The sequence below is a fragment of the Chelonia mydas genome, chromosome 10, assembly GCF_015237465.2.
Source record: "Chelonia mydas isolate rCheMyd1 chromosome 10, rCheMyd1.pri.v2, whole genome shotgun sequence".
NCBI classification, from domain to species: domain Eukaryota; kingdom Metazoa; phylum Chordata; order Testudines; family Cheloniidae; genus Chelonia; species Chelonia mydas.
Window position 1 is genome coordinate 12,616,742 of NC_051250.2, and position 13,025 is coordinate 12,629,766.

At 52.4% G+C, this 13,025-nt stretch overlaps 1 protein-coding gene across 4 annotated transcripts; it reads left to right on the forward strand.

Annotated features, from left to right (window-relative positions):
• The first annotated feature begins 1,010 nt into the window (after positions 1–1,010).
• LOC119567233 (homeobox protein unc-4 homolog) lies at positions 1,011–12,711 on the forward strand. 4 transcript variants are annotated; one of them, XM_043524137.1, is made up of 4 exons: positions 1,011–5,627; positions 6,870–7,129; positions 9,256–9,413; positions 10,521–12,711. In XM_043524137.1, the coding sequence occupies exons 2-4, from the start codon at positions 6,904–6,906 to the stop codon at positions 10,842–10,844; spliced, it is 708 nt and encodes a 235-aa protein (XP_043380072.1). In that variant the 5' UTR covers positions 1,011–5,627; positions 6,870–6,903; the 3' UTR covers positions 10,845–12,711. The 4 variants fall into 4 exon arrangements, with proteins under 4 accessions (XP_043380072.1, XP_043380071.1, XP_043380069.1 ...); XM_043524136.1 differs by having other exon boundaries at positions 1,011–5,333; XM_043524134.1 differs by having other exon boundaries at positions 1,012–5,333; positions 5,962–7,129.
• The last annotated feature ends 314 nt before the right edge of the window (positions 12,712–13,025 follow it).

Here is a 13,025-nt window from a genome sequence, read left to right on the forward strand (position 1 = left end):
TTTGAACATATGGAAAGAATGAATAATGAACATCAAAAATAAGATTTACCTGTCTGAAAGATATGGAGTGAGAAAGTGAGGAATTTCGAGAACTTCCTGGCAGAAACACGTAGGTTTGATTCTAGAAGAGGGGAAGGCTATAAGTAAGAACCAATGAGAGCGTGTATGAAACGATATATGGATATGGAGGAAGCGAGGATGTTATGCTCATACGAAACACACGGGATCTTTTCAGGGACAAAGGCAAATACGCCGCATTTATTGAAAATACAACAGTTAGCATATGCTTTTCAGTCACACACACGCGCGCACACACATTATCTCCCATCCCATCATTATCTCCTATTTGTTGTCTCGCCTTCAGGGGTGCCTGTCTCACCTCTGAGGTCGTCAATGCTGCAAACATGTTTAGCATCCGATACAGTGGATGTTTTCTGATTGTCTCCTGGTCTTTCCAAGTCTCACTTTTTCTTTCAGAGTAGCAGCCGTGTTAGTCTGCATCCGCAAAAAAAAGAGTACTTGTGGCACCTTAGAGACTAACAAATTTATTTGAGCATAAGCATCGTGAGCTACAGCTCACTTCGTCGGATGCATGCAGTGGAAAATACAGTAGGGGGATTTTATATACACAGAGAACATGAAACAATGGGTGTTACCATACACACTGTAACGAGAGTGATCAGGTAAGGTGAGCTATTACCAGCAAGAGAGGAAAAAAAAACCTTTTGTAGTGATAATCAAGGTGGGCCATTTCTAGCAGTTGACAAGAACATGTGAGGAACAGTAGGGGGGGAAAATAAACATGGGGAAATAGTTTTACTTTGTGTAATGACACATCCACTCCCAGTCTTTATTCAAGCCTAATTTAATGGTGTCCAGTAAATTTTCCCCCCCTACCCCCTGCCCCCGGTGTAGACAGTGCTAGGTCGATGGAGGAATTCTTCCATTGACCTAGCGACAGTGATGGGAGAAGCCCTCTAGTCACTGGAGTGTCCGCACTGAAGCGCTGCTGTAGTGATTTAGGTGTAGACGTAGCCTTAGGAAGGAGGCTGTGAGAGAAACTGACATGGAAACAGCAGCAGGTTTGATGGTAAACTCTGAGGCAGGCACAGCTGGGGCTGGCTCTGTCCCTCTCCTCTCTCTTTTAAAGCCTCTTAGAGCTGTGGTGTGACGGGCTACAGCCAGGGTGGTAGGGAAAGTAGGGTGCAAATTCTCTGCCCCTCAACTTTTCCTCTAGTCCTATAGCACACCTAGCACGTCTAGTTCTGCCCCAGCTCTGCTCATCCATCTCAGTCCTGTCCTGCAACACCCCCCATCTCTCTCTCTCTCTCCTTCCTCTGCTCCTTTTCTCCCCTCTTCCCCACCCATATCTCCTAGCTCTGTCCTTTCCAGTCTGCCATGGCCTCCTTCCTGCTGTATCCCCCCTCCACCCCCACAACTGTCTTACCCTCTGTTCCCTTTCCCCCCATTCCTGCTCCCTCTGTTCAGTGTTTCTAAAGCCTCCCCGATTAGCAGGACTCCCTGTTGCCCAGCTCAGCTTTCAGCCTGTCCCCTTTCAAAGAAAGGCAAATTCCTTCTCCAGGAGACCAGGTATCGCTCCTTCATTGTTGCAGCAATGGCGGGGTTACACATCCTCCTGCAAACAGCAGGCCTCGGCAGCGAAGGCTTCCCATGACAGTGATGATTTCTCTCTCGAGAAAACTAACGGTAGTTTTTATTCGATCGTTCACTCCCACTGCAGCTTCAGAGTGAGACGTTAGTGCCCACAATAGGATCCAGACAAAATCAAGGGCTAATCATTCAGGCATTGCCCTGGACAGCGTTAGTTCAGACTGTGCTGGTGGCTGGCCATTCGTACAAGCCTGTGCCCCAGTTACTGCCCTCCAGCCGGTTCCAAGGCCCAGTGAGTGGAGTGTGATCCCTCAAGCTATAAAGATTTACTGGCTTCAAAGCAGAGATTTCTCTGCAGCTTCCCCGCGCTTTCAGCTGACTGAAAGTACCCGTGCGGAGTTAGGGTGTCGCAATATGGTGCGTGCTCATCACTTACATCCATTGCAGTGTGGTTGGAGCCATGGTGGTCCCACGACATGAGAGGAGACCAGCTGGGTGAGGTTATATCTTCTGTTGGTGGAAGAGACCAAAGCTCGAAAGCTTGTCTCTTCCACCCACTTGTGTCTATGTCGTTCAGGGCCACCACTTTGGGAGGAGGTTACTTTCTGCTCTTTGGTGTTCTCTTTGCTTTGCCTTCCGAGCTCTGCACTTCTGCATTCAGGGTGTGTTTCTGCTAGAGCTGGGATCCCCTCCTGCCTGAAGAAGGCACGTGTCCTCGTAGAGAGGAGGCTCGTGAAGGGGAACAAGGAGCTAAACTGCAATCAGTCCAGTGGCCTGACCTAGCGGCTGCAGAGAATATAGTATGTATTCCCTGCATTGAAGCACTGTTACAGCTCAGGAGGATAATCTCTCCTCCCTTCTCCAGGCTGCACTGGCTTCTGGGCTTTGCCCATGGAAGGGAAGAAGAAATTGTCCATTGTTCTGATTTTATCAGTGAAATCTCGAAGTTCTCCACCTCCGAGCCATGGGAATTGGCAACAATCCACTAGGTCACCTGGCCCCTCCTCCTCCTGCTGCTGCAAGATCCTTTGTTACAGAACATGCCCAAGTTCATTCTCTAACTGCTTGGAAACATCCCAGATGAGGAAGCTCCCACTGCTTCCCTTGGGAGACTATTCTATGGGCTAATTAGGCCAGGAATGGTATCCAACCTTCACTCCCCTCCCCAATCCTGTATGTGGTACAACATTAAAATCGCCCCATGGCCAGAAGTGGGTTGTTTAGACCTATTGGGAGGCTGATAGCACAACCATGTGCCTACGGTGTCCAGGAAAACAGACGTTGCTCTGAATACAGTGGGAGTTGTGGGGGAGCCAAGTGGGGTGAACAACGGGGGAATGGGCCAAGAGATGGGGAGGGGGAGATCTCTGTAATCGAGAGCTCTTGCATAACAACCTGGCTTGTGTCTACACCTCAGGCCACCACACGCATTTCCTCTAGTTGGATGGGGTGGATTAATTGTTCCCTGGCTGTTTAGCACCTAGCACGTTTCAAGCCTGCAGCTGTGCTCAGAGTGGGCATGTGACCAGCTTCCTTTGGTCAGCTGAGGGCTGTCAGTCATTCCTTGGCAACTGAGCTGAAGTGGGGGGAGGAGGAAAGTGCTTCTAAGCAGGCACTATCTTGTACTGCTCTTAGGTGGCCTGGAGTTAGCAGGACAGAGAGAGGCCATCCGTCTGTCAGCAGTGGGGTGTCCATGCTGGGGAGGGGAGGCATCAATTTGGTAAACGGAAGTAATTGAATTAGTTGCTCTCAGCTATGTGCCACTTGGGATGCGGTTACAGTTCAAACTCCGACCCAGCGAGAGGGCACTTTCCGAGCTCCAGGGATGTGACCCAACCACTTTCAAAGGCTGGCAGGAAGGGACCCTGAAGGGAGGTGGGGTGGTGTGGCAGTTCGGAAAGGGAAAGCTACAAGAAACAAACAAACCCTTTTGCCTCCCCGTGACTAGGGGACTTTCTGGGGAAAGGCTCTCAAGCTGCTTGCTGGCTCTGAGCCCCGTGTTCAGTTCTGGAGGGAATCACTAGCCCAGCGGAGCCAGCTGAGAGAAGTAAGCCTGAGTCACTGCAGAGCCTCATCTTTCCTCGCCATAAAAGGGAGGGGTAATTCTTTGTATGATGATCAATCAAACCTGAACTGCTGGCCCTGGACCCAGCCCTCTCTAGAATTCTGGGAGCCCCAGAAGTCCGGGTAGCTATGGCATGTCATCGTAGCAGCGTGAAGATTGATACCAGACAGCCTGCAAGGCTCTCGTGTGCTCCCTAAGGTGCTGGCACATTTAAACTTGGAGACCTCAAGAATTTAAGCTGCACTACCCAAATAGTGCAAAGACCAAGTTCCACAGGCTCAAGACACTGTATTCCTGCTGTAGCCATCCCAGCATTTTGAGGCACGTTTCCACAGGCTTTGTTTTCCTGGTCACATTCCCATTCCTTTGTCTCCAGATGTGTCTGCCCCATAGACTTGGGCTGCATCTAGCTCTTAGGCCCTCGCCAGCCTAAACCACATTCTCTGTTGCTCGCTGCTTTTTGGTCTCCCATCTCTAGTCACAAACACCTCGGGGGCTGTAGCTGCACCCACGCCCTGGCCTCTAACTGCTCCCAGGCCTTTGCCTCTGTAATCCAGTGGCCTCTGTTCTCAGATTCTGCTTCCTCTAGCCAACCATGCTCTCAGTCCTCTATTCATACTCCTGAGTTTCTTCTCCCCCTGCTCCAATGAGTTCTGGTCTCCGCTGTCTCTTGTCTTCATTTCTAGTCACTAACAGTTTGTTCTTGCTGGACACACTGTCATTAGTTACTTTTTAAATTCTTCCTGCAAATCCACAAGAGCAAAATTAATACCGTAGCTGTTGGAGAAGCTATGCAAAATCCAGCTGGAAATAAACAGTAGGAGAAATGCCCAGTAATCTTAGGCCTGGGGTAATTCTGGAAGGCAGAATATCCTGGCTTTCTGGGATTTCATTCCCTTGCTCCGTGTTCCCAACAGAGAAATTTAGAGTAATCTGTGCAAATGGAGAGACAGCGATGGAGACAGGAGAGCTGCAGGAGAATCTGTTCTTGACTGGAAAGCTTGGGGCTCTCCCTCCATAGTGAACATGATACCATGTAAAGTGGAGGTAGCTTCAGATGTCTCATTTGGCTCAGCTGAAATCTTGGTGGCAGTTCTTCCTGTCTCCTGTTTAGAGAGAGCTCTGTGAACTCCTCTTGCAGGTGAGACAGCTTTTCTGGGTCACTGCTAGGGAGCCATTAGTGGGAATATTTACTTGGAAATTCAATCCCGGCTCACGCTCCCCTCTAATTGATTGAAGAGTTTCTTTGAAGTGAAGAAGTTAATTTAGTGTCTGAATAGGGGAGGGGAAAGGAGGGCCTTGGAAAAGAGGCTTCAGGTAAGAAGTTTCTTTATTTCACACCTGCTGGAGACAAGTGGTGATCAGAGACTGTCTGCAGTTTGCCTCCTACATGGACACACCTGGGAAAGTCCAGACCAGCTCTCGGTTTCACTGGACTCGACTGGGTCAGCAGAGACCCCTCCCCGACCACCACAGTAATTTAATTGGAACCTCACATTTAGTTTTTTTGGGGGAAAGAGAGCAGGGTGAGGACCAGTCTCCACTTTGTTCCAGGACATACCTGGATTAACAGAGACAGCTCAAATCCTCCAGTACACCTGAACTCACCTGTCCAAGACTTAGCCAGCTCTGCAGATCTCTGAATCACTCTGTGCAGGTAAGATGGGGAGGATTTCGGTGGGGAAAAGGTGCTCTGAGAGTGGGGGGTGAGGTGGGGGGTGGGCATTCCTAGTGTTCTGCCCATTGAAATTCATCTTCCTCTACAGCTTCTGTAACTTGGGACTCCTCTGGAGCAGTCTGGTGCAAATTGTGTCAAGATTGCCATGTTCCTAATGGCTGTTCCCTCCTTTTGGGGCTGACATAGCCTCTCAAAAAGGGGGTGTTCAGTGCAGTGCTAAGGGAAGAGGGGATCCTGTTGGTTCTGGAGTGGGACTTTACTCTCCTCAGCATGGTAAATGTTCAGGAATATCAATGTACACTTAATGCTGAGGAGTGAAGGGGTGAAATTCGCTTCGGGGAGGGGCATTTCCTTTCCCCTGCCTATGCAGATGAACTCATTTGTCTTTCTCTTCCCCCCTCTTTCTCTTCCCCTCCCCCCCAAATTACCAAAATCGCACTGGTAATTTATCCTCTCCGAATTTCATGTCAGTGGGGTTTGCTGGAGGGTGGAGTTTGGGCTCCTTTGTGGTCACAGTGTAAACTATTGAGTGACTATTTGGAGTCATCTAGCCCGCTGTAGGTGCTATGTAAGTAACAAAACAAAAATTTGGCATGGTTTTCTTTAGGGATGGGCAAGATGGTTTGGAGAGAGAACCGGCCTGTCTGTCTCTCCCTGCTAGAAACCTTGAATTGACCCCAGAAGTGCTCTGAGGCTGAAGAGATCTCTCTTCACCTTTAATAGTCCACATGTACTGGCTTTGGCTGGGCCCTGAATATTGCAGTATCGGGAGTCTATTCTGATGTTGCCTCCGAGCCGACAAACAAGCAGGGTGTAGTGCAGCCATGATTCTCTGCCAGCCATGAGCTGAACAGGATTATGCTCCCTCCACAGGAGTTTCAGGTGAGCGAGGTCTGGATCATTGTGTCTGCATGTGACCATCAGCCTTTGAAGTCTGGTTGTCCCAACTTCAAGAGCCAGCTATGGCTTCCCCAGCAGAGCCAGCCAGCTCACCAGGACATCAGTATGAGCCATATGCTGCAATGTCAATCCTTCATTCGAGTTTTGGGTGCAGTAATCCTGCTCAACCCTCTGGCCTTGTTGAAGGTGGCTGGTGCGCTCCCTTGAGGGAGTAGGAAACCAGACAGCAGGCTCTGAAGTCTCCTTCAGGAGTAAGAAACCCTGTGGTCTTCAGGCTTCTAAGCCAGCTCTCCCCATTATCCAAACCCACCCAACAAAAGAGAACCCCTCCTGCTTCAGAGCATGACCCACCTCTAGCTGATGGAGGTCAGGGAGATACGTTTCCTATGGGCAAGTCATTCCAGAGTATCTTTGTTTGGGGCTTCTCACTCCTTTCTCTGCAGCATCTGGCTACTGGAACAATGTCTCCCTGGTTAATCTGGACTGCAGCATAACTGGAGTCAGGTCTCCTCAATGGGCAAGGCTCTTTCACATTCCCCTTCCCCTCCGGTGGATGAGTGGGATTCTCACGGGCCAGAAGAGTAGGAATCCTCCACCTGTCTCCTTTCCACTCAGGTGCAGCGGCTCTGCTCGTGTCCCTAGTTGGAGGATGTTTGGCTCAGAATACATGGTGTCCTCACTCCCGGCTGCATCTCGCTTCTACGGCCCTGCTTTCTCAGCCCAGCTCGCATCCGCTCCTGTCTGCAACCTCTTCCTCCCAGCTCCCCTTTTCAGCTACCAGCTCTTCCAGCCCTGCAGCGCTCCGGAGCCCTGCAAACAAGCACTGCTGCTGGCAAGCCAAGATGCAGGTTTGGGGGAGCTGGGGGACTTCTCAGGTAAGCTAGACGAAGGGACCCCAGGGGACGGGTAAATTCCCCAGTTTCCAGCAGGACACACAGTCCTTGCTTTGAGCCCCTGGAAGGTCCCGAGATACCGGAATTTAAAATCATTGTGATGCGATTGTGTAGGAGAAGAGTTCAGTTTAGAGACTTCTAAAATGTGTTGGTTTGTTGTTATCCCCTCCCTCTATATCAGAGGTGGGAAAACTACGGCCTGCGGGCCACATCCGGCCCGCAGGACTCTCCTGCTTGGCCCCCGAGCTCCTGGCCCCGGAGGCTCGCCCCCGGCCCCTCCCTTGCTGTTCGCCCTCCCCCACAGCCTCAGCTCACTGCGCCGCCGGCGCCCTGCTCTGAGCGGCAGCACAGCTGCAGAGCCGCGGCCTGAGCCGGTGCTCGGTGCTGCGCGGTGGCGTGGCTGGCTCCAGCCAGGTGGCGTGGCTGCCTGCCCCGGTGCTCCAGGCAGCGTGGTAAGGGGGCAGGGAGCAGGGGGTGGATAGAGGGCAGGGGAGTTCGGGGCAGTGGTCAGGGGGCATGGCTAGGGGTTGGGGCGGTCAGAGGGCAGGGAACAAGGGGGTTGAATGGGGGCAGGGGTCCCGGGGAAGCAGTCAGGAAGGAGAGGGGGGGTTGGATGGGGTGGCGGGGGGCAGTCAGGGGCAGGGGTTCTGGGGGAGGTCAGGGAGAAGGGGTGGTTGGATGGGGCAGGGGTCCCGGGGGGGGTGGTGGTCAGGAATGAGAGGAGGGGTTGGATGTGGTGGCGGGGGCTCCCAGGGGGGCTGTCAAGAGACAGGGAGGGGTGGATGGGGCAGGGGTTCCAGGGGGGCCATCAGGGGACAGGGAATGGGGTCAGATGGGGGCAGGAGCCAGGCCACGCCTGGCTGTTTGGGGAGGCACAGCCTCCCCTAACCGGCCCTCCATACAATTTTGGAAACCCGATGTGGCCCTCAGGCCAAAAAGGTTGCCCGCCCCTGCTCTAGACCTTACCTAGCTGGACCCCGGGTACTGTGGCAAGTGGAAGGATACAAAAAATAGTGCTAATAACCCCCCTGCCTTAAAAAGATTTCTCCACTCTGCATCGTATGTGGGGTGAAGATGTCACTGGCCCCAGGAACCGGCTGTGCTCACTGGCGGCTGTGCTCACTGGTGGTGTTAGGCACCCATCTGCCCCCGGGCCAGCCCTTCTGCCCAGCCCCAGAGCACACGCTGCCATGCCCAGGCTTTACAAGTGGGGTTATTTCCTTAACAGAGGTTAGCGAACAACCAGAAAACAGCCTTTTAACTCATTCCTTAGCCTCAGGCTTCAGGCTGTCTTGCTCCTGGCAGTTTCCCAGTCTGAGTTTTGCTGGAGCAATAGCCCCAGGGCTGCTTCCATGAGCCCCTGACCCCTCGCTCTGGGGACCCACCACAGGAGTTAGCTCCACTCTGGTGTGGCTTTCCTTCCCCAAGGCGCAGCCTGTCTCAGTCCAGCTGCCACAAGCAGCCCGTGATAGGCCCAGGTGTAGCTTAGCCTCTTTAATTGGCTGGATTGGGTGCATCTGTTCTGGTCCAATCTGTATCCATGGGAACCAGTTATCCTGTAACACCCTCCCAAGCACAAGCAGGCCGTCTCTTTGTTCCGTGTTCGTGCAGCCCCTAGCACGGTGGGGTCTTGGTCCCTGGCTGGGGTTCCAGGGCACTACTGCTAAACCGATGAGAACCTCAGGGCCACCCATCCCATCCTAAATACGTTCGAGATCGTGAAGCGCTCAGACACTACATGAAAGGGCCCAGACAAAATCAGCTGAATGAAATCTAAACACTGAGGAGTGGAAGGCTTTTTAGACTTACAATAAATTGAACAGCAAGTCTCTTGAGGGGTCTCCTCTCCTCACGTGGTTGATTGAAAGGTCTCTGTCTCGATGATGAGAGACAAAGGCCCTGGTAAGGGGATAAGCTGTGCCGGGGAGAGCCCGGAGCTAATTCTTCATCAGGGGCTGGTGGTGAAGAGGGATGGACGGTGCCCAGTGGAGGGGCTAGGGCTAGGGCTAGCATGGTGTCCAGTGAAGTGTGCTGCCCACGCTTTGTGCCCCTAAGCTGGTCTGGTGAGTGGTACTAGCTCATTTGGAGTCGCTGTGGCTTTTCTCCAGAGGAAGCTCGCCCGCAGAAGCAGAGACGAGCCCGAGCCAATTACAGCAGCTGGCAGCTGGAGGAGCTGGAATCAGCCTTTGAGACCACGCGCTACCCTGACGTCTTCATGAGGGAGGCCCTAGCCCTCCGGCTAGACCTGATAGAGGCCAGGGTGCAGGTACCGGACGCTCATGGGGTACTGCACTCCAGGCTAGTGTTTGGCAATAGCATCTTGCCCTTGTCTGCAGAGCTTACAATGAACTCCTCTCCCCGACCTCCAGGCCGGGAGGGCAGCTCATTGAACCCAGCCTCTCAGGTTGCTGGGCAGGGGGCTAGGACTTTGCTGCAGGAGGCTCTGTCACCTCCTGTTTGCTCTGATCTTCGCTGTGCTTATTCCCAGCCCTGTCGATGTTCCAGCCCCATTGGTACTGGTGCCCGAGGAACCCACCTCGGACCAGGGAAGGTAAGAGGTGGGAGGGAACCTTTAGATGTTGGGCTCAGCTCTGCCTGACTGTTGGCTCTGGTGGTAGTAACTCTGCAGCCACAGGTCATGGGGGAGAACTAGAGTAAGGATCAGCCTCCTCTCAGGGTTGGGAAATGGTTGAAGTGGGGATGCTGCCCAGCTGCATGGTGGGGAAAGTGTGGGTTTGTGGGATCTACCCAGCATGGCCCCTGCTCTCTCTCCTGTGTTTCCCCTCTCTTCACCTCGGCTTTGACAACTGCCCTGATCTGAGCTGGGCCACTGTTTACCATGTCTCTGGAGAACAAGGGTGGTGGATCCCTCCCATTTCTGGAGGGTCTGGGGTGGGGAAATGAGGCTTGAGACCCATTGTCAGGCTCAGAGTAAGAGAGCTGCTCATGTCCCCCAGTTTCTCTGCAGCCCCAGCTCATGAGGGAGGGAGTGGTGCGCAGGGAGCCGGTGTGAAAGTGTCCAGTTCCTTGGTGGAGGGGGTAAAGGGGATTAGGATTCTCCTTCTAGAACTGGCTGACAGCTCGGGAATCTGCTGTGAGCATTACGCGCGCGTGAGAGGGACACTTCTGCAATGAGATTTTTCCCCGTTACGTGACATGACCTGAAATTTCTGTTTTGGTTTAAAACCTTCACTTGTATAACCATCTCTGTCTGGATTCCTGGAGCTACAGCTCCCCCAGAGGAACCTGGGGAGACAGATGCAGGATGGATGCTTTATAAATCCCATGCTTTCCAGTTTGCCAGCAGCACGTGAGAGTGCAGGCAGGCAAAAAGATGGTTAGTTAATGCCTGTTTTCCTTTGGGTTTCCCTAGGTTTGGTTCCAGAACCGCAGGGCGAAGCTGAGGAGACAACTGAAACTGCAGGGACGAGCTCTGGACCGAGCCCTCACTAGGGACTTGTCTGCCTCAGGACACAAGAAGCCCCAAGCCCCCCAGGAAATCGAAGGTTCAAGTAAGAGCTCTAGAGCTGGAACACTGGAAGGAGACTCGGAACACTGGCCAAGCACTGGCCCCAAAGGGCAGCCTCCTCCTGGACCTCCCCTGTGCAGGGGAGCTGAGGCCACCGGGTGGGCCACAGCCAAAGGAAATTTGCTCCTGCAGCATCCCCAGCTTGTGGGTCAAGGCACAAGAGTATGAGGCTGTAATTGACCCCACTGCAGCTCAGGAGCAGCCTGACTCAGAACCAGACCCAGCAGAGCTCTGGGCATACACGGATAGTGCCTGAAACTGATCCTGACATCAGTCCCCCTTCCCGTACCTCTCCAACCTCTGGGCCTTGGACCTTTTCTCCCAAACAAAGACTGTATCCATTTCTTCAGGGGGCTGTAGTCACCATGAATGGAGCAGGGAGCATCAGAGGCATTATAGGGGCTTCCCAAGCCCACTGAGGGCTGTTGTCCATCTCTGATCCGTCCATCTCTGATCACCCTTGGTGCCTCCCTGTTTGGTAGCTGTTGCCTGAACTCCTTTCTCTCTGATTGGCATCTGCATTACACTTCCCAGCACCTGCACTCAACTGGGACAGCAGCATGTGCAGAGACTTTGGGTCTCAGATACCCTGGTTAAAATCTTTCCATATTTGACCAGGGACAGACCCATCCCCTTCTCCAGGCTTATTTCTCAGGATCCCTTCAGTAGAACACATGCATTAGCGCATCGTTAGCAGGGGGATGTCACCTCTCTACTCTGGGTTGTCTTCTTCAAATTAAGCTATTTTTGTCATAGGCTCTGATCCAATGAGCCTGTGTTTGGTAGGGTTGCCAATTTTGATTGGATGTATTCTTGGAGGTTTCATCACATGACATAATCTTTAATTAAGGATTAATTCCTGGAGAGTCCAGGCCAATCCTGGATGGTTGGCACGCTGTTGGATGCTTAGCAGGGGCCTTGGAGCCCTTAGGCAGTAGAACGGGAGAAGTATGAAGCAGGCAGACTCCTGCTCTTCACACTGTTGCATGGCTCTTGGGACCATGTGGCGTTCTCATCTGCTGTCCAAAGCCAGGTAGGGTGACCAGATATCCTGATATTGTCAGGCCTGTCCCATTATTAGGAGCTTTGTCTTATATATGCAACTATCCCTCCCCCTGGAAAAAAAGTGTCCCACTTTTCACACTTGCTATCTGGTCACTCTAGAGCTAGGGTCCCTTTCCATTGTTCAACTCGGTGCCTTGTGGCTTCCTGGCTATTTGCTCCCCTCTATACCTCCCACGACCACTAGAGGGCATTGAGGTTTTGCCAGGTGTTACAGCTCCTTAGAAGCTGCCTGAGCTGTGTGCACTGGGGGAGACCACGATTCCTCTAAATTCGCCAGCGGCTGGACGTTTGTTTCTAGTCAAACGCTGTGAGGTGCTGATGTGCGGGAGATTCCAGAGGAGTGTCATGAGGTGGGGGGTTGGTATTAACCAGAGCTAGCTGCTTGACAGAGGCATAGCATCTGTCCTTCCAGTCATCCCACTGTCTGCAAAGGGCTGCGGGGAGTATCTGAAGCAGCTTCTGAGGATGAGGAAGGGAAACAAAAGTCTGACTTCTCTGCAGTCTGGCTGAGCCAATGTCATTGGTCCTAGCATAGGGCTAGTGGGCGGGGGGGAAGGTGAGCCCCTTTGTTCCCATCAATTCTTTCCCATCAGTCTGGTCAAAATGCTCCAGCATAGCCACCGACAGAGGAGACAGACTGTACTCTGAGGGCCAATTCTGCATTGGCTGTGGGGACCAGTGACCGTTCCACCCCCTAGAAGCTCATGATCCTGTGATGAATGGAAAGGGGCACGAGAAGTAAAGTAAGATGAAAAGAGATGAAAGAGGAAGCACAATACATTGCTCAACCAGACTCAATGAGCTGGCACTCTTCCCTGTTCGTGGTCTCTACCATCAGCTTTCTGGTGTCAGATGCGGAGCAGAAGTATTGGATTATTAGAGATGCTGCTGCCTTTAAAGTGATTTGCTTTTTCTTCCTGTTGGATGACGATCAAATAAGTCCTAGAAAATAAACTGGTTCATAGAACTGTTCTAGAGTCACACGGTGTATTGTGGAAACTCCCTCTCTGTCCCCCACTGATCAGAGAGCAAAGACACTAGGCCAGGAATATGAGTCAGACGTGGGCTAAGAATCATGTGTTCCTGTCTCAAGTTGCCCAGCGCGCAGAAGTGAAGAAATGCGTTTCCAAAGGCAGAGTTGGTGGGAGAAAGGAAAGTTTTGAGCTGAGCAATGACAACAGAGCAGCCAGTAACGCCACTTGCAGGATACACATGCTGATTTCACACATGCTGTATGAGTGGCATTCAGTGCCCAAGAGCCAGGTGGCTGAATGATAACAGAGC